Source organism: Mixophyes fleayi, chromosome 4, assembly GCF_038048845.1.
Source record: "Mixophyes fleayi isolate aMixFle1 chromosome 4, aMixFle1.hap1, whole genome shotgun sequence".
Classification (NCBI taxonomy): domain Eukaryota; kingdom Metazoa; phylum Chordata; class Amphibia; order Anura; family Limnodynastidae; genus Mixophyes; species Mixophyes fleayi.
The window spans coordinates 256325544-256347271 of NC_134405.1; the positions used below are offsets into that span (position 1 = coordinate 256325544).

The window sequence follows — 21728 nt, forward strand, 5'->3', positions numbered from 1 at the left end:
ACACACAGGGTGTATTTTACAAAAAAGAACCCTTTTTTTTATACTAATCATTTTGCTGATAGTGTTTCTCTGTCATCCACTAGGGTATAGTGGACCATTGGGCATAGAGCCTCCATTCAGACATGAAATTTTTAAATAAGTTAACAATTATAAATGTTCATTCTAACAATTATGCAGGATGGGGAGATATAGCCCTCTTATACCTCCCCCATCCTACAGGTAACTCAGTTTTCTTTAGAATGCCCTCAGGACAGGGTGCCTGTGCTGGGTTGCTTCAGCAGCCTGTTTCTTTTAGTTCGTATTTGAGTTTACCACTGTGGGGGTCACATAGAGCAGACAGTCTCGCTGGACACTCTGCAAACCAGAGCGGCTGAGGAAGTGACATGAATAGTACTACCTGCCGCAACCAACACTCTACGTGAAATGTCTCCTGGGGCACCACCTTCACTGCCGAAGTAGGTAATGATCAGATGCCCTGCGCAGATGGTGCGTCATGACAATATAAGTCCTGGCACTGGGGTTGTTTAAAGAAACATTCGGTTTCCACTGGGGCCTGCTAGGCAAGGGAGCTGCGGGAGATCCTGGGGCTCAGCTTGAGAAGCCAGGTCAGGTATGGGATAGCCTCTGCAAAGGAACTTGTGGGCAGCTTGTTCTCTGACTATCAAGAAGAGAAAACGCTTACAATAAAACGGAGTAACGTGTAAAATTTTACAGTATATATATACATGTCACATAGATTGTGCAACTAGACTAGGCATGATTAGTAGTAGCAAATGGAGTCTGTACATGATTTGTTTCTCTGTTTGTTTTCATTCATTTCTGGGTCTGTCCTACATGGCTTGGGTAGAAGAATAACGGAGTTCCCTGCAGGGTGGAAAGGTATACGATTGAGGAGCATTTAATTGTTAAAGTGCAGATGTCCTAAAGCAGGCTCTATGCCGCATGGTCCAATGTACCACGTGGATTCAGACAAAAGGATTTAATGCAATAATAAAAGTCCCGTTAACTAGCACTTAACCTCCTGCAGAGTCTCCATCTTTAGGGTTAGGACGTAGGCAGTCTTTATTTCCAAGATGTCCTCCAGCAGAGAGCACTGGTATTCGGAGCTATGGCCGCCATCTTTAATGCAATGTACCAAATACCCTCTGCAGCAAAGGAGAAGGGTATCAAGGTACATAAAAAAATTAAGCTGCAGGACGCAGTGTTATCAGTTTCTGAAAGTGGATCACATTGTTTGCGGACTTATTATTGTTTGCGGTACTGCTATATTTGTAACAGTAGACAGGGGCCTCATATACTTGTCAGTTGGAGGGGGGGGTGCTGAGCTATAGAATAAGAGCCCGCCCCTCCCCCCCCCCCCCACCTCAGACAGCAACATGGCACCTTCCTCGGGCACAAAGACTGCCCGGGAAAAAACTGCTGTCACTCCCCAGAGAACACTGGAGCTCAACTTCTGACTGGCTCCTCTCCTGCCAAGCTGTACTAGTCTTGTGGAAGGCTAGGTACCAGATTTATTAATTCATATTCCTATTTCATTGTTGTATACTGATTATTATAACTGACAGACGTATATTATTTAGTGTTTTTTTGTGCTAGTAGCATATTATATAGAATTCTACTCACAGAGAAATAACTTGTTGGGATATCAAAAAATTGCATTATATAAATATCACACATAAGGGTTATTGCGAGATACTACTTTTGACTACCAGTCATAGATTAGTTGGTATCTTGTGTGACTTTGTGCACCTGCAGTTTCTGTTCGATGGCACGATTCCCATTCAGAAAATGTCTGAACAAGTGAAGAATTTTGCTCTGGGTATCTTTCCCTTATCAAAGTGTACAATTGAGTTCCCTAGTGCACAACAGGATCTGGGGGTGCTTTATATACTCTGCGACGTGGGCAGTGCAGGCCCAAAACAAGCGCACCACCACTAGTGGAGGAATCGGTGGGGCTAGCTTTGCTAGCACAGTCGGTTGCGACACTAGTCCAGTTGCTAGCCTGGTGGAGATACCAACTGTTCCTGCGGTTCTCCCCTCCACCCCAGTAGCAGTCGACCCTTCCACAGCAGTCTGGTTACCGGTGACTGCTGATGTTGCAGATTTTGGACAGGCTGGTCTAACATCCTCCCTTGCTCTCCCAGGTCCTCCATTAGGGGAACCTGCTTGGTCCACATCCTTAGTCAGAGGCCTAGGCTGGTTAAACCGGCTATTTGACCTGCCAAATCTTCCACTGTAGAAGAATAAACATCAAAGGTGCACTCTAACCCTCTCCTTTCGCTCTCTGATGCTGAGGGTTTGTCGGAAGAGGAAGGTGAACTTTATTGATGATTCAGATTCCCCGCAGGTAACTGACCTGGACAAAACAAACGGACATCAAAGTATTGAGGAATTGATACTGGCAGTGCATCATGCCCTGGACCTTTTAAACTTAGAGACCTAAAGGAAATTGCGAAACTGGCCTGGAAACAGCTGGGATGCAAGTTCGTTATTCCACGGAGGTGGAGGACCTGGCTTGTTGGGAACAGGAACCAAAAGTTGATACATCTGTGGCACGCCTGGCTTGCCACACTGCACTCCCAGTGCCAGGATCAGCCACCCTTGAGGATGGTAACGACCACAAAGTAGAGGGATTTTTGAAAACCATCTACATAAGGACGGGCAACTTGCTTAGTCATGCTGTCATCTGCATGGGCTGCTAGAGCCATGGAAACATGGGCTGACCAGCTGGTAGATTGATTACAGGACTCTGAGATCTGCTTCCCCTTGCCCTGCACCGAAAGGAGGTGTCTGAATACCTGTATATTCTGCCCTAAATGCAAGATTTTGAAACAAAATCAGAGAAAAAATAAGCCTGCGCTTGATATATCCCATATTATATATGGTACCAGCTGTGTGGCAATAAGCTTATGCTCGATATATCCCATATTGTATTGCTATGACAATAAGGCAGTATTTTGCAACAGAACCAGACGGAAAAAAAAGATGCACACAGATATGCACTGTTAAAGATAAGGGCTGACAACTGACTTTTTTTGCTTTCTACACATATATGGGCATTTATATTGCCACGCAGCTTGTACCATATATAATATGGGATATACTGAACACAGGCTTATTGCCACACAGCTGGTACCATATATAATATGGGAGATACAGAGCGCGGGCTTATTATTTTTCTATGGTTTTGTTTCAAAATATTGCCTTATTATCATAGCAGCTGTCTATCAAGCCTATAAAGGCACATTTAGGTGTGGCTTACAAGCCAACCCTTGCTAGATGTAAATCCCTGTACCTGTAAGGTGAGTGCATCTGATTTTTAACTGCATTTTAATGGTGTTTAAAGCGTATAGGTCAGTGTATAACTGCATATAGTGAGGTGCGCATGGAATTTCTCAGATCGGTTGTTAATGGGTTAGAGACAGAAGAATTCCTAGCTTCTATAGATATTTGAGACACCTACCTTCATGTCCCCCATATGCTAGGGGCAACAGCCCCTTCTCCGATTTACGGTAATACCTTCCCACTATCAATTCGGGTGCTCCCCTTTCCCCTCTTTAGGGAGCCAAGGATGTTTACAAAAATAATGGCTGTCTTCATTCAATGGGTGGGAGAATAGTGCCCTACCTGGACGACCTTCTCATCAAAGCCACATCAGATCAGCTACTATGTCAGCACCTGGCCTCTTACATCAGGATACTGGAACTTCTTGGCTGGATTATAAATCTGCAGAAATCTCAGTTCCCCTCCAGAGGATGGTTTTCTTGGGGCTCATCATGGACACCAAAGTACAGAAAGTATACTTTCCAGCATGAGTTCTGGCCAGCGGAAGACTATCCATACTCTTTTTGCATGCGGCTCTTAGAGAAAATGGTGTCCACCTTCGAAATACTCTCTTACGGACGATTCCATTCCCGTTGCTGCGTTTGGACTCTCAACCAATCCAGTTATCACCCGAGGCACTGGTGATCCCTCCAGTGGTGGATTGTCCAGAGCAACCTGTCAGTCTGCTGTGGTCCTTCATCTCTGCTTTCAGGGCCTTTGGTTGGACCAGGAGATCTCCCTTACGATCAGCATTTTGAAATTGAAGGTCCTTCAAGGGGCCTGGTCCGTCTTTAGTCTGACAGTGCCATAGCTGTGGCTTATGTCAACAGGCAGGGCAGGAGCTCCAGGGCGATGTGGGTGGCTGCTCAGTTCTGCTCCTTGGCAGTGCTATTTGTCCCTTTAGTTTTGGCAGAGGTCATCCCAGGTGTCCAAAACTGGGAGGCAGACGCAGGAATGCCAGGGGAGTTGTCACTCCATCTGGAGGTCTTTCCATCGCTGGTCCTGAGGTGGGGTCTCCCAGACCTGGACCTTACGGTGTTGAAGCACAGTCTGCAGGTTCCCAGGTTCTGGTCACAGGCAAGGGACCTGCTGGCAGTAGCCATCAATGTCATTACCATGCATTAGGACTTTTGGTTGCTACCCCTCTTCCCTTCTGCTGCTCCCCCATGTCTTCCATCTGGTCAGATAGGAAGGACTTCCAGTAATACTGCTGGCTCCCGCTTAGCTGCATAGTGAATGGTACGCAGACATACTGTTCTTGCCTGGCCAGGGATATAGTCTGCCCCTTCGAGTCGACCTGCTCCTCTAAGGACCCTTTTGATACAAAGACCTGATTTGGTTGGCTTTAACGGTATGATTGACTGCAGCCTCTGGCGGTCTAAAGGGTTCTCTTCCAGGGTTGTGAACACTTTGCTGCGGGCTCGTAAACCAGTTTCAGTTTGCATTTACCACCGCATCTGGTGCACCTACATTAGGTAGTGTGAGCGTCGGGCCTGCCACATGGCTTCCTTTCACCTTCCCCGCTTTTCTCGCTTATCTCCAAGATGGCCTAGATGCGGGCCTCCATCTGGGTTCTCTAAAAGTTCTGGTCTCTGCCCTTTCTGCGTTTTTTTTTACCTTTGCATGGTGGATATGCCAGACATATGAACATGTATGCAGGAAGTCCTGCATGTCTAGACACCATATGTCCCGTCCACTGCACCTTGGGATCTGAACTTAGCGTTCATTATGCTTTGGGGTCCACCCTTTGAACCCGGAATTTCGCTTCTTGACTTAGAAGGTGCCATTCTTGCTGGCTATTGCATTGACTTGCAGAGTGTTGGAGCTTGGAGCCCTTTCATGTCGGGAGCCATATATTCTTTTTTGCGAAGTCTGGGCGGTACTTCTTACTGTCCCTTCTTTTCAACCAAAAGTGGTTTCGGGATTTCACATAAATCATGAAATCGTGGTTCCAGCATTCAAAGAGGTGGCAGCATCTTCAGGACCACTAACCCAACGGAGTCCCTGGATGTGGTCAGGGCTCTCCATATTTATGTCCGGCAGACATCCTAAATCCAGCGCATGGATTCTCTATTTGTTTTGTTTGATCCCCATTCACTGGGATGGCTTCAAAACAGAAAATTGCCAGATGGCTTACATCTACCTTAAAGCAGGCTTATATCTGTGCCAAACGACCTGTGCCAGATCTCATTGTTGCCCACTCCACCCGCTTGGTTGGGGCTTCATGGTCTGAACGAAATAAGGCCTTCGCGGACCAGCTTTGCAGGGCAGCCACCTGGTCCTTGGTCCATACTTTCACCAAATTTTATCAATTCAATGTTTTTGCTTCCACGGATGCCAGTTTTGGCCAAAGCACTTTACCTGCTGGGCTGTCAGAGAGGTCACTCCCTTAGGGGGGCTGCTTCAAAATGTCCCCATGGTAGCAGTATTTCCCAGATAGGATGAAAGAGAAAAGAGGATTTTTATACTTACTATAAATCGGTTTCTCTGATTCCATCTGGGGACTCCCTTCTGCTGTTTTGGTCTTTGGTTGTTGATTCCCCTTCCTTGTGGCTTTAGAGTTAAACTGCGGAGCTGCAAGTGGTTGCAGAGGGGAGGGGTCTGTCAGCATGTTGCATTAAAGAAGTTAACTAGTTAAGTGCCAACTCCACGCTTCCCTCATACAACCCCACCAGTGTTCTCCTCAGAAAAGTTTGCCAACCGGGTGGAGGCAGTGTAATATTTTGCAATAATAATATTGAATAATTGTTGGAGGTTATTGCCAACACTTATAATATTTATAAAGACTGCGGAGGTTATTGCCCACTTGCTGGCTGCACTGGACACACTTTATTGTTTTTTAAAAAAAAAAAAAAAAACAATTCATGCCTGGCAGCTGAACCTCTGCCTGACTGGACTGGCCAAACTGGTGGTCAGTGGTCAAATACATTATGCCGGCCGCAGTGCTCATACAGTGCTTATTATAATAGAATAAACAATGGTCTGTCCTATTTATAATAGGACTCCTTCGGATTCCAAGAGCCGTGTGGCATATAAAAACAGTTGGGTGGAGCACTTGGAAAATAGGTCCTGGTCCTGGGGAGATCACTGCCCATGGTAGCAGTGTCCCCACGATGGAATCAGAGAAACGGATTTATCGTAAATATAAAAATCCTATTTTCTTCATGAATTGAATAATAATTTGAGCCTCAGATTCTGAATTCGTTATTTTGCAACTGATAAATGCTCCATTGCATTGGCTTGATGCAGTCATATATCCATCTCCTCTTGCAGGGTGAAGCTATGATTTACATGGAGCCAGAGAAGCAGGTTACTTCCCGTTCAGCTGATGAATGTGTAGTAGCCCTGTGTGACCAGTGGTGAGTATATGACAAGATCTTTTTATGGGGATTCTGTAATCCTCCTATATTATATTTTACACTTTTCATTATAGCTTAGTTTTTTAATATCTAACTGCACATAGAACATCATGGTAACAAATGGGTATTTTAAAAAAAAAAATCTATTTTTATTAAAATATTGATACGATATTTTAGAATTTATTTTTTTTTGTACATCTTTAAATGACATTAAAAAGTCGCAGAATAGCTTTTATGTTAAGATATATTTTAGAATTACGAATATTATGTGTATATAACAAAGGATGGATACAATAAATTAAGGTATTTAACAAATAATGTAATTATTAACATTATACATGAATGAAAAATGAAGGGAGGGAAGGAGGTGGTAGCAATTTGTTCATATTTAGCAATATCTAACATAACTTTTTTTTAACATTTGTAGGGGCATATTCAATTGACGGCGGGATCGCCGAAAATCCCGCGCTCGAAAAATATTACCGTTAATACGGTAGTCCTGCGCATAAATACCGTTAATACTGCTGAAGCTGCGAGCTGAAATCCAGCGAGATATTATCATATTAACGGTAATATCTTTAGAGCGCTGGATTTTCGGCGATCCCGCCGTCAATTGAATACCCCCCGTAGTGTTAATATTTAACCAAGGAAGCCATACATTATTAAAAGCTTTAGAGAAATTATTAGGAAACGTGGTGCATATATACATACCAGACTCTATTAATAATAGCAGGGAGAGAAAGTGGATCAAGAGATTTCCATATAGCAGCTAACTGAGATGTTGCTGCACTGCAGATATGACAAAAATACATTTATTACAGTAATTAATTACTAGAATCGGGAGTGGGAGAAAGAAATGTCAGTAGTTACCACTTGTTATTTTTTTTTTAAATTCCTTCCAAAATTGACAAATTTAGGAAAAGTCCACAACAATTTCTTCAACATTAATCAGATGTAGTTGGGGAAATGAATGTTCGAGAGGACAAGATATAATTTGTAATAATACTTCCTGATTTTAGTGAAAATAGTGGTTTTAGTTATTTTTTTTATGCATAAAAACCCATTCTCCATTCAAAAGTGTAATCCCTCATCTCTTGTTGCCTTTATGTCTCAAAGGGGTATTTTTTTTCATTGTGAATAAAGCTAGGAATTTTGCATAAATCTATTAAATGAGACCCCTAGAAGTTGAGTGCAGCATACAAAGAGATTCAATTAATAGGTATTTCTTGTTGCAATTTATTGCCACTGTTAAATGATGTTGTAAACGATACCATATTCAGTAATTAATTTATTTATACAAATGAAAATATTCCTGATATTTCTCCCACATATCCAAACTTATAAACTAAATATATGGGCTATTTATACTTTAACAATGTTATTATCAGTTTGCTAAGCCAGTTCTACATGATCCTGCAGAGGTCTTTTCTTGTGCTTTTTGGTGTACAAGTTACACAAAAATAAAGCTGTTCTGTTAAATCAATATTTGTAATTAAACTAAGGACTCCTGTTTTACAATCCTCTGTCTTAAGCCCTCAACCAACCCCTCCTCCATATTTTGTTTAGGTACCTGGATTATGGTGAAGAGAACTGGAAGAAGCAAACTACAGAATGCTTAAAGAACCTGGAGACGTAAGCTGCATTTTAATAAGGTTAAACTGTACATGTCTCCACACAACATGCATTTTTTGGGGGCTGAACCAGTGTTCATGATAATGCAGCCTATCGTTTCACTAGAAACTGTGTCAAGTGGTACTCGTATCTGATGACGTGATGTCACCAGTTCCTGCAACATTAATTGGTTAAATATAGTGGTTCAAATCCTAAAATCTTTCCACTGGTACTCTTTGAAGTGCAACTGGTTTTAAAGACTAATATGGATTCTCATTTCTTAAAGGTTCTGTGAAGAGACCAGGAGAAACTTCGAAGCAACCTTGGGGTGGCTAAAAGAACATGCCTGCTCTAGGACATATGGATTGGGTATTTGTCACCCCTTTCTTAATCCGTATTTAGTAATGTATCCTTCTAGTTTGAGCCATTATATTATCTATGCGTTTTAGTAAAGCCACTGTCATGTGTTTTACTACTTGTAGAAACTTGTTTGTTTGTTTTTTTGTTTCTTATTTTAGGTTCTCGTTTACCTTGGGATGAACAATGGCTGATTGAGTCCCTTTCTGACTCCACAATATACATGGCCTACTACACTGTCTGCCATTTACTGCAAGGAAATGATCTTTGGGGACAAACAGACTCTCCCATAGATATCAGGTAAAGTAGTTTTGGTTGCTTTTTCGTTCTCTTATCCTGGTGTGGTTAACCAATGACGACTCACCCTTTTAGATGTTTTCTAAAAGATTTAGTTACATTACTGCTGACTTTTCCCATTTTATCCTCAGGCCAGAACAAATGACCAAGGAGGTATGGGATTACATATTTTTCAAGAGTGCTCCACTGCCTAAAACCACAATCCCCAAGGACAAACTGGTCAAGTTAAAGAATGAGTTTGAGTTTTGGTATCCAGTAGATCTGAGAGTGTCTGGAAAAGATCTTGTCCCAAATCACTTGTCTTATTACCTATACAATCATGTGGCTATGTGGCCTGAAGATAGGTGAGTTTGCTGGACAGTAACTTATTAAAGCATGTGTCTGGAAAAAAGTTAATTGTTGTAGAAATAAGATATGATTATAGTAGGGCAGAGAGTTGGTTGACACTAGGATAATTTGATTGTTTCGCCCACAGTCATAAGAGTCTGAACATTTCATCTTATTAATATTGGTGGCCACTGCCTGAGGGCGATTCCAAGAGTAATCCATGGGCGAAATTATGTTGAAAATGGTAAAATATCATAGCATCCTAGACTGCCTGCTCTTAATATACAGATGTCTGAGAACCAGTGCACTGAATCACTTGTCAAGTTTACTGACCACGCTATATACAGTGTTGGGTGAATTAGCAGTGCTAAAGCTGCATGTTCTTCATATTGTAGTTACTCCTACAATTCCATAGTGCACAGTTTGTCCCAGCCAAAGGTGATCCTTCAGTAACAAGGCATTCAATGGAAATTTATGGTTACAAAGTTTCTATTCCTTTGTTCAAAGCAGGGTAGTCAAAAACCACTGCTATCCCTTAATATTTTAAGGGCTTACATTCATATTGATTAAAAGACAGCAGGACTGAAATGCCTGCTTCATCAGGTTATAATAATGCCTTTGAACACAATAAAAGTTAGGAATGTACAATTGTTTTTTTTAGCAATTGGAATCTACCACGGCACTCCTCATTTTTCAATGCACCTAATAGCATAATAACATGTATAAGGATTGACACTGTATCTAGCAATGCAAATTATTTGTATGTAAACATTAATGTTAACCCTCTTTAATCTTCCCTCATTTTGTGATTAATTTAGTGGCAAATGGCCAGTAGCTGTCAGGGCAAATGGACACCTGCTGCTGAATTCAGAAAAGGTACTAGGATATATTTGTGTCAGTCATGTTTTATTTCATTTATGTTGCAGTTTAAAAATCTTTAATATTTTTTTATTTTTACATTTCTAGATTTGCTTAATTAGAGAAAATGTATGTTCTTAATTGGTTTTGGCAGTACTTTTAATCAATTTAGTCTCTTATATATTTTCTCAGATGTCTAAGTCCACCGGGAACTTTCTTACACTGAGTCAGGCAGTTGACAAATTCTCTGCAGACGGTAAGTACATTATATTCTCTTTGGTAAAAGTATGTACATTTTATGTGTAGTGAATGTGTTTGAATACATCAAATAAAAACTTTTTTTTTTTTTTTAAACTTTATTAAATATTTTTCTCTGAGACCAAATGGGAGACAAGCTCTCAGTGAGTTAAGTACCAGTCTCAAGAAATAGGGATTTTTGCCCAAAAAAAAGGGCCTTCCTATATCTACTTAGCACCGTTTTCTGGGGGAGCTTCGTTTTCATGTAGGAACAGGATGTAGGAAAGAAGGAAAAATCTCAAACAAGAACCGAGCAAAACAAGATTTCTCTTTCGTCCTATCTGGGGAACACTGCTACCATGAGTTTTGGCACTCACTTATTTGTTTAGCCTACAGACAGCCTTCTCCCCACTGCAACCCCCTGCATCCTCAGTGTGTAGCAGCATTTTTTCACAGACTTAAAGAAATTTTATTTTATTTTCATTTATTTTATTTTATATTTCTGTACTTTACATTAGGTGCAGGTGCTGTGCTGCTGCTTACCGGGGCTGTGTTGGAAACAGGTCACACACATAATGTATCCTAAGGTTACTTACTCAAAGTATATGCTGGGACTCAACATATATATGTATAAATATGTATGTATGTATGTATATATGAATACAATATTCTCCCCAGCACCTATTTCCTGGATGCTCCACCTGGCTGTTTTTACTTGCCACCCGGCTTTTGGAGCCTAACAGAGTCCTGTTACAATAGAATAAACCATTGTTTCTTCTATTAGAACAGGCACTATGTGAGCACTACAGGCCTCCTAGTTTAGGGTGCTGTGGTGTTACACTTGTGCCTTCAGGGGACCTGGTAGCCTCTGGAAACCTTGCTTTCGATGAAAGTCATGTTGCTAGCTCTGCAGGGGGCACAGCAAGTTTTTCAGGGTGCTCAGGTACAACTCCAGGCCGACAATGCCAAGGCCGTGGCATATGTAAATCGTCAGGGAGGTTCCAGAAGTGTGGGAGGCCTGCAAGTGGCAGCTCAGATTCTGACTTGGGCGGAAAAGTTTGTTTCGCCCATTATGGCAGTGTTCATTCCCTGGGTGGAAAACTGGGAGGCCGACTACCTAAGCAGTCACGCAATGCTGCCTGGCGAGTGGTCACTCTATTCGGAGGTTTTTCAGTGGCTGGACCGAGGTGGGGTCTGCCTGACATCGACCTGATGGCTTCTCCTCACAAAATGCAAGTGGACAAGTTCTGCTCGAGAACCAGAGATTCTCTGGTGGTATCAATGGACGTAATGACCATGCGCTGGGAGTTCCAGCTGGGATATCTGTTCCTTCCATTCCAATACTGGGTCGAGAACTCAGACGAGTGAAAAAAGGAGGATTACCTGTGATACGGCCACGTCGGGTCTGGTTCGCACACATTCTGCAACTGGCAAGTGAGCAAGGGCGGCGTTTATTGTTTTGCGATGTACTGCTACTACAGGGCCCATTTTGATTTCAGGACCTTTATCGACTGGCTTTAATGGCGTGGCTATTGAAGCCAGTCTTTGGTGAGCAAAAAGTTTATCCACCAGAGTAGTGGACACTATGTTTTGCGAGCTGGGACACCAGCTTCTGCCCGCATTTATCACAGTATGGCGTATCTACATCAGGTTGTGGGAGCGTCGCTCTTGCTGCACAGGGGATTTTTGGCTTTTTGGCTTTTTGACGCCCTAGTCTCTTGGCCTTTCTCCAAGATAGTTTGTCCACGAGTTTTAGACTCAGCTTTCTGAGAGTCTGTGTATCGGCCCTCTCTGTCTATTTCTGGAAGAAAATTGTGGAGTTGCCGGAAGTGAGGACCTTTCTTCAGGGGGTCGTGCATATTCAGCCACCTCACGTTTCGCCCACAGCTCCCTGGGATCTTAACTTTGTGGTAACTATACTTAAGAGCGCACCCTTGGAACCATTGAGCAAAGTCGAGTTCCGGTTTCTCACGGGGATGGTGGTTTTTCTTTTGGCCATAGCATCTGCACGTAGAGTGTCAGAACTTTGAGCCCTTTCTTGCCTTTGCCCATGATAGGGCTATTCTGCGGAAGTTTCTTTCTTTTCAACCTAAGGTGGTTTCAGGTTTCATCTGAATCAGGAGATCGTAGGCTTTAAGGGTATGGAATGGATTTTTGGGCTTACAATGCGAGGAGTTCTTGGATGTTGTTCGTGCCCTTCTCATATATGTCAAACTAACTTCGAACAGGTCCCCTTTTTGTGCTGTTTTCAGGCTTATAAGAGGGGACAGCCAGCTCTTAAGCAGACCATCGCCAGGTAAATCACATCCACCATTAGGCAGTCCTATGTCATGATCGATCGGATTGTGCCTAGCCATATTGCTGCCTATTCCACCCACTGAGTGGGTGCTTCTTGGGTTGTATGAAACAGTTTCAGCGGATCAGCTTTGCGGAGCGGCCGTCTGATCCTCTGTTCATACCTTTACTAAGTTTAACGTTTTTGTGTCCTCAGACGCCGGTTTTGTCCGCAGTGTTCTGCGTGCCGGGCTATCGGAGAGTTCCCTCTTTTAGGGGTCTGCTTTAGAACGTCTCTATGGTAGCAGTGCCCCCCCCCCTCCAGATGGAATGAAAGAGCGAGGAGGACTTTAATACTTACGATCCTTCTCTCCGAGTCCATCTGGGGGACACTGTGTTCCCTCCCTTCTGCTCTTCTGCCTTCTGCAGTTTTCTCTGTTTTATTACCCTTCCTTGAGGCTTTATAAATACACTGAAGATGCAGGGAGTTGCAGAGAGGAGCAGTCTGTCAGTAGGTTAAAGAAATAATTGTTTGAGTACCAACTCATAGCTCACCTCATACAACCCTATGGTAGCAGTGTCCCCCAGATGGACTCTGAGAAAAGGATTTATCGTAAATATAAAAATCCTCCTTTTCCATCTTAACTCCATTCTAAAGCTGTGGTGTTTTTTTTTATTTTTATTTTTTTTATTTTTTTTTATGGTAAGAGTTGAGTGGTTTTAATACACAACATAGCATCTGAAAATTTATCAGAAACTATTGCAAATTGGGCATATCGTGCATGATTTGCCCCAGGATATATGGCTACCTGAAGTCTTAAAGTGAGAGGACTCCTCCCCCTTAGACAGTGGATAACAACATGTTGTGCCCTGAACAGCCTAAAGCTTTGCTTCCTTTTTTTTTAATAGAGTGGAAAAAAATACTTTAACAGTAAGACTGAAAAGTGAATGTTATTTACTAATGTTAAAAAACACTTGAATTTTGGTTTCTTTGTACTTTTACAGTGTGTAAGATCTTCTTCTCTTTTTTTTTTTTTTTAAGTTTAGTATGTGGAATCATGAAGTGCTCCTTTCATAGATAAATAAAATAACATTATTGTTAAACTATTGTCTTGCACATCCACAGTAGTTTCAGTGGCCTGGTTTTGCCAATGATAGAAGCAAATAACAAACATCATTCTTAAACATTTGACTTGTTTAGCAATCTAGTATTTTACATAATATGTTAAAATTCAGAGTTTGCTGTTTATACTTTAAACCAGGCATGCGCCTCGCCCTAGCTGATGCAGGGGATACTGTGGAAGATGCCAACTTTGTTGAAGCCATGGCTGATGCTGGCATTCTGCGGTTGTACACCTGGGTGGAATGGGTTAAAGAAATGCTGGCCAACTTTGACAGCCTGAGAAGTGGTCCCAGCCATACCTTTAATGATCGGGTGTTTGCAAGGTATGTTTTTTAAAATATGTGCTCAATGCATTGTCTGTGCCAGTCATATGTTCCCTATCTAATAGGTAATATATATATTTTGCATACTTGGCTATAAGTGGAAACTGGTATATTCCAGTGATACGCTTCAGGGGCTGCATGGGTGACGATACATTGCCTATAACGTCAGTAATAAGTTAAAACAATACACTTAATCAAAGGAAGCCACAAATAATTCATTCTTGCATCCTCATTTTAGTTTTCTAAGTAGGTCAGTGACAATCGGCTGGAAGTCTTTGAACACTTAAAGAGTGGAAAGGAGGGACAATGTAAAATGTGCTGTTCTTACAGTTTGCCAATAGGACGTATTGTCCTTCACAGTTTATTCCTCCCATGTTGTACTGCTGAATCTCACTAAACCATGTTCTTTAGGTTTGGTTTCCATCCAAAATGATTTGCTGTTTTGTTCCTAGTCTTAAAGTTCCAAGTCTGATGTTTACTTAGTGTAACTTGAATCCGTTATCTTTATAATTATGAATCCCCCTTTTTTTTCAGTGAGATGAATGCAGGAATTATGAAAACCGAGCAAAACTATGATAAAATGATGTTCAAGGAAGCTCTAAAAACTGGGTTCTTTGAGTTTCAGGTGAGACCTTGGGGATATTCATTACAAGACATGTTAATTGTGGTAGAGCTCTTCTGCCCTAATTATGCATTTGCTTTTTATTTTTTTTCTTTATTTCTCTTTCATCCAGTCTGGGGGACACTGCTTACCATGGGTTGTGGAGGGAGCTGGGGGAGTTGGCACCTAACTAGTTAACTTTTAGTACTGCCGACAGACCCCTCCCCTCTACAATCCCCCTGCCCCCTCTTGTTCAGTTTTTTTTTAGGTGGCCATGTAGTTGGGCAGTGTTTTTAGTACTTAGTGTAATTTTATTTCATTTTATTTATTTCTTTTTGTTTTTTTACAGGTGGCAGTGCTGGAGTGTGTTCTACTATAGAGAACACACTCACAGCAGAACAGCGCAGGCACTCCCCTGTCAGAGGAGAGCCAGCGGCTCTCACTGACAGGGACAAGTGGAAAGGGTGCCTGAATTTGGAGTGACAAGCGGTCTCGCGGAACGCTGTCACTCCTGGAGCCTCCCCGATAACCGGCGCTGCCACTGCAGGCATAGAGCGCCGGTTATCGGACATGTCATATTACGGTGGCCATCTTGGATTCCGGAACTCGCTGGCTAAGAAGGGGGCTATACCTGGATCCCCCCTCATGCATAGGAGGGGACATCGGGTATTATCCGCTGCGGAGACCTCAAGGAGGTCTCCACTCCTCTGCCACATAACCCCTTTTTTTATACGGAGAAACAAAAAAGAATCTACTGCAGAGACAGCATTACTGAAAGGGGGGGAGCTAGGACATAGAGCTCCCCCCTCCTTCCAGAGAGAGATGGTTTGTCCCAGTCTTCTGGCGCCAAGGAGAAGCCCGGGAAGAGAGAACAGAGCTGAGGGAGCAGGCACCAGGACACTGCTGTTGGACTTCTCCCCTGTTTGACCTATGGGCTAAGTATCTGATTTACTTAAACACATACCCTGTATTGCTGTGTAAAAGTGGGCTAGTAGGGGTTATACTATAGTTCTCCTACTTGCTTAAGTATTATTTGTGTTTAAGATAATTACAAGTACAACTTTTATATCTAGATTAGTTGATTACTTGTTGTTACACTATTCTCTCCACACATTTATATCTCTCTATACTCGGCTAAATTTTACAATTTAAGTCTGTGTGTTTGCTGTGCCTTCCTTTATTAAGAAATGACAGATAAGGGAAAGGGCCCTATTGCAAAATATTTTACATGTTCTAAATGTAGTGTAAAATTACCTTGTGGGCAGAAGGACCCGTTGGTGCTTTGCTCTGTCTGCGAAACAGGGGTCCCCCCTGCGCAAACCCAGCATATTTCAGCCCCACTGAAGGAGGAATCGGCCTGGGTGGCCTCCCTGACACAGTCGGTTTCCTCTTTAGCACAGGTGGTTTTTCAATCCAATCAATTGCTATCTACTGTGGCAACTTCCGTGGCTAATAATACTAGTACACAGTTGGGCCTCCTTGTTACCACAGGTTCTATTGGAACGTCTATACCAGGACCTTCCTCTTTACATACAGACCAGGCCCCTGTTCCCACAGAACCGGCATGGTCTGCAGCATTTATAAAGGGTTTGAATAAACTAAACCAGTTACTTGAATCCCCAAACATTCCGCCTTCTAAAAGAAGGAGGCCTAGATCCGATAATCCCCTTATGGTCCTTTCAGACTCTGAGGAGTTTTCAGAGGAAGAGGGGGAAATTAATTCTGACCCTGACCAGGTTCAGCCCTTGGGACAGGAAGAGGGCTCTAAAAGCCAGTTTATTAATGATTTGGTTTTAGTAGTGAGACAGGCGTTGGACCTCCCAGAATCAGAGGATCCTACTCCTAGAGACAGAAGTCTCTTTAAGAAGGCCAAAAGAAAGGCTATTCGCTTTCCCCCTTCCGTAGAACTTAAGGATATTGCAGAAGGAGCCTGGAAACAGCCTGATAAGAGGTTCTCGGTTCCCAAAAGGTTCTCTTCCTTGTATCCATTGCAGGAGGAAAATGTGGTTCGCTGGGAGAGTGGATATTCCAATAGCCCGATTGGCCAAGCACACTTTACTCCCAGCTCCAGGTTGTGCATCTCTGCAGGACGTCAATGACCACAGAGTGGAATCCCAGCTGAAATCTATATTTGCGGCTGCGGGTTCTTCCTTTAGGCCCACATTTGCTTCAGCTTGGGTTGCTAGAGCCATGGAGGCATGGGCAGACCAGCTGGCAGAGGCATTACAGGACTCTGATTTACTTCCCCTGGCTTTGCATGTGAAGGAAGCATCAGGGTACCTTTATGAGGCAGCCCAGAACACAGCGGCTGTATCCTCTTCTATTCAGGCTGCATCTATTTCAGCAAGAAGAACGTTATGGCTGAAATCCTGGGAAGGAGATGCGTAATCAGAAAAGTCCGTGGAAACCATTCCTTTTTCTGCAGCAGGTTTGTTCGGCCCGGAATTGGATACCTTTATCTCACAGGCAACGGGGGGCAAAAGCACTTCCTTGCCGGTATTCCCTAGCAGGAGCCGAAACCCTTGGGTCAGCTCCTTTTGTCAGCCCTTTCGGGGGACCTTCTTGCCTAGAGGTCAGTCCTTTAGAGGCAGACAGCCCAATTCTCGAGGCTCCTCTGCCAGGGGGAGATCCTCGTTTGCAGCTAGGCGCCTGGCCTCCAAGACCCAGGAGAAGCCTGCGTCCTGACGACCACTCTGTTCTCCTGGAGGGGGGCGCCAGTGGGGGGACGTCTGTTTTTGTTTCAAGAACAGTGGGCAGCGTCCTCCCAAGATCCTTGGATTCGGGGAATTATATCAGAGGGGTACAGAATAGACCTGATGGGTCCGGTTCCACATCGCTTCTTCATGACTCCGCTCCCCCAAGATCCATCAAGAAGACAGGCAATACAGGCTTGTGTCGCCTCTCTTCTTTCTCAAAGAGTTATCTGCAGGGTCCCAGATTACCATAAGGGACAGGGGTTTTATTCAAACCTGTTTCTGGTCAAGAAGCCGGACGGCTCCTTTCGTCTCATCCTAAACTTAAAGGGCCTCAATGTGCACTTACGGGTGGACAAATTTCGGATGGAATCCCTAAGGTCGGTGATAAACGGCTTAGAGAAGGATCAGTTTATGGCGTCCATAGACATAAAAGACGCATACCTCCACATTCCCATTTGGATCCACCATCAGTCCCTCCTAAGATTCTCGGTGGGATCCTTCCACTATCAGTTTCGGGCCCTCCCCTTCGACCTCTCAACAGCGCCGAGGGTTTTCACGAAGATCATGTCAGTAATGGCAGCATGTCTTCACCTTCAGGGAGTTCAGGTTGTGCCTTATTTGGACGACCTGCTCATCAAATCCTCCACAGAAATTTGCTTACGTCATCACTTAACCCTCACCTTGGCGGTTCTCGAGGACCATGGATGGCTAATAAATTTAAAGAAATCCCAGATGGTTCTGTGTCAACGCATGGTTTTCCTAGGGCTCATTATGGACACCAGCCAGCAAAGGGTGTTCCTTCCTGTCGAGAAGATCAGTTCGATTCAGAGCATAACAACTCAAGTCTTGTCTTCTCCCAGCCCCTCAATGCACTCCTTCGAGACTATCCCCTTCGGTCGAGCCCATTCTCGATGTTTTCAGTGGGATCTATTGACAAAATGGTCAGGATCCCACCTACGCTTGGATCTTCAGAGGATCTCTCTATCTCCGAGGACGAGAGAATCGCTTCATTGGTGGCTGATCCAGGATCACATGACAGTGGGCAGGTCCTTCGCTCCATGGTCATGGATCATAGCCACGACGGACGCCAGCCTGAAAGGTTGGGGGGCGATAATACTGCACCTCCGGCTCCAGGGGCTTTGGTCGGTTCAGGAATCAGCACTGTCAATAAACGTGCTGGAGTTGAAGGCTATTCTTTTGGCCCTCAGGGGGGCCCAGTCCCTCCTCCGGGGCCACCCAGTCAGAGTTCAGTCCGACGATGCCATGGCCGTGGCATATGTCAACAGGCAGGGAGGAACCAGGAGTGCATTGCAGCTCAAATTTTGGTTTGGGCAGTACAATATGTTCCAGCTATATCGGCAGTATACATTCCAGAAAAAAGAAATTGGGAGGCGGACTACCTAAGTCGAAACCAGATGATGTCGGGGGAGTGGTCACTCCATCCGGAAGTTTTTCAGTCTCTGGTTCAGAGGTGGGGTCTTCCGGATATAGATCTCATGGCCTCCAGACACAACAGAAAGGTTCACAGGTTTTGCGCAAGGGCAAGAGACCCCTTAGCGGTGGCAGTGGACGTTATGATGATGTCATGGGAGTTCAGGTTGGGATACCTGTTTCCTCCGATTCCCATGCTTCCTCGTATACTCAGACGAGTAAGGCAGGGCGGTCTGCTAGTAATTCTAATAGCTCCCTCATGACCGCGCCGAGTCTGGTATGCGGACATAATCTCTATGGCGGAAGGACAGGGTTACCGTCTTCCGTCTCGAGACGACCTTCTTCTACAAGGTCCCTTCCGTCACCAGAATTGACCTCAGCTCAGTTTAACGGCATGGCTGTTGAAGCCAGCCTCTGGAGGGCTAGAGGTTTTTCCTCCAGCGTAGTGAACACTATGATGCGAGCCAGAAAGCCAGTTTCAGCTCGCATCTATCACCGGATTTGGAGAGCCTACATCAGATGGTGCGAAAATAGGACGTCACTCGTCCTCCTTTCGTCTCCCTCGCTTGTTGGCTTTACTTTAGGATGGCTTGGAAGCAGGGCTTCGGTTAGGTTCCCTAAAAGTCCAGGTATCGGCACTTTCAGTATTTTTTCACCTGAAATTAGCGGATTTACCGGATATTAGGACTTTCCTCCAGGGAGTCTTGCATATTCAGCCTCCCTATGTTCCGCCTACAGAACCATGGGATCTCAACCTCGTACTGGATATTCTTAAAGGGCCTCCTTTTGAGCCATTACTTTTGGCAGATTTGAAGTGGTTGACCTGGAAGGTCATTTTTCTTTTGGCTATTGCATCTGCACGTAGGGTTTCGGAATTAGGAGCTCTGTCTTGTCGGGAACCATACCTGGTATTCCACGAGGACAGAGCGGTGTTAAGAACCCTCCCCTCCTTCGTTCCAAAAGTAGTTTCGGCTTTCCATCTTAACCAGGAAATTGTAGTTCCGGTCTTCTCATCTACTTCCCATTCAGATCATCAGTCTATGGAAAAGTTAGATGTGGTTAGGGCTCTCCGCATTTATGTTAAAAGAACTTCTCAGATTAGACGTACGGATTCTCTGTTTGTCCTTTATGATGCTAATAAGAGAGGCTGGCCAGCCTCAAAACAGTCCATTGCAAGATGGATTACGTCAACCATCAAGCAAGCTTACATAAAGGCTAACCGTCCTGTGCCGGAGAGACTTACGGCCCATTTCACTAGATCGGTTGGGGCGTCGTGGGCAGCGAGAAATGGGGCTTCTGCAGACCAGCTTTGCAGGGCAGCCACCTGTTCCTCTGTCCACACCTTTGCAAAATTTTACCAGTTTAATGTATTTGCATCCGCGGATGCAAATTTCGCTCGTAGTGCTTTACGAGCGGGGTTTTCAGAGTAGTCCCACCCTTAGGGGGCTGCTTTAGAACGTCCCCATGGTAAGCAGTGTCCCCCAGACTGGATGAAAGAGAAAAGAGGATTTATGTACTTGCGTTAAATCCGTTATTTTGATTCCGTCTGGGGGACACTGCGATCCCTCCCTTCTGCTTTTCTTCTGTGTGCTCTTGTTTGACTGCCCTTTTTATCCTTGGGCTTTTTAATTAACTGAACAAGAGGGGGCAGGGGGATTGTAGAGGGGAGGGGTCTGTCGGCAGTACTAAAAGTTAACTAGTTAGGTGCCAACTCCCCAAGCTCCCTCCACAACCCATGGTAAGCAGTGTCCCCCAGACGGAATCAGAGAAACGGATTTAACGTAAGTACATAAATCCTCTTTTTTTACTATATTGTATCGCCCATAGCCTGCATTTCGTTATTTTAAAGGGCCACTAAACTTGAAATGTAAGTTTCTGTTCATGAAAGATCTGCTAACAGTAATTACTATTGCATTTGGAATTTTTTGTGTAGTCTGTCAGAATTGGAAATAATTTTATACATATGTTTCTGTTTGTGAACATATTGAAGCATAGCCTAAAAATAACTAGAGTATAGCTCCTACTTCTAGTTAAATGTGCAAACCGTTTCAATCAACTTTCGTTCGGTCATGGTATAAATCTTTTAACCTTCAATATTTAATTTTTAAATAATATACTATACATTTTTTTTGTTTTTAGGTATACTAACTTTTTCCACAAAGTTGTTCAGATTATCCTGGAATTCTTCCCCAATATTTTTTTTTCTTTTCTCTCTCCCCAACACTTTTCAGATAAAGTTTCAGTGAAAAAAAATCTGTTAACACATTTTGTTATAGTACCTCTTCTCCTTCAGCAGTAGGGGGCATAGACTGTGCTTTTTATCACAGGAGGCAGAGCATGGGGAAAAACAAAAACCAACTTCTCGATCTCCTTCATATATAACCCCTTGGATCTCCTTCTATTCCTTCATCAGTTCAATTTCCCGCACAGCCTAGGGATTGGACACACAGGGCTCTTGCCCTTAAATTTGTCTTGCACTTTTGAGTGACCGCTCTGGTATGAAGGTCCTCCCGGCAGCTCTTCATTCCTAGACATTTCTCCCATCCTGTTGAGGGTGGTTTGAGACATCCTTCCCTGTCTGTGTCTCCCTACTGCTAAATAAGAATTTTCTCTGCCATGCCACTGGGGGACAATGGGGTATAATAGGTGGACTTGGAGCAAGGGTACTTTAATCTGAAAATGTTAAGAGGACAGCTCCTCCCGTACTATGCTCCTACTAAATGGAACCATCCTCAGTGTTTTTGTAAGTTCCCCTTGGAGTCCCTACGTTTTTAGAGCTTTTGACCTTTATTTGTTGTTTATTCATTGTTTACTTATACTTTACTTTTTCATGCATTCATTTTTATTTTTTGTTGCTGTTGGGCTCAAGGATGCCTCCCATGGAGTATATAGCTTGTGGGCTTCCTCTAC

General features: G+C 43.7%; 1 protein-coding gene across 1 annotated transcript in view; it reads left to right on the forward strand.

Moving 5' to 3' along the window:
* LARS1 (leucyl-tRNA synthetase 1) overlaps window positions 1-21728 on the forward strand; it is an 88217-nt gene that overhangs the window by 43915 nt on the left and 22574 nt on the right. Inside the window, exons 16-24 of the mRNA XM_075209675.1 lie at window positions 6598-6683; window positions 8250-8315; window positions 8581-8663; window positions 8813-8951; window positions 9080-9292; window positions 10094-10151; window positions 10326-10389; window positions 13907-14090; window positions 14625-14715. Of these exons, the coding sequence (XP_075065776.1) occupies window positions 6598-6683; window positions 8250-8315; window positions 8581-8663; window positions 8813-8951; window positions 9080-9292; window positions 10094-10151; window positions 10326-10389; window positions 13907-14090; window positions 14625-14715 (984 nt within the window). The remainder of the gene's footprint in view (window positions 1-6597; window positions 6684-8249; window positions 8316-8580; window positions 8664-8812; window positions 8952-9079; window positions 9293-10093; window positions 10152-10325; window positions 10390-13906; window positions 14091-14624; window positions 14716-21728) is intronic.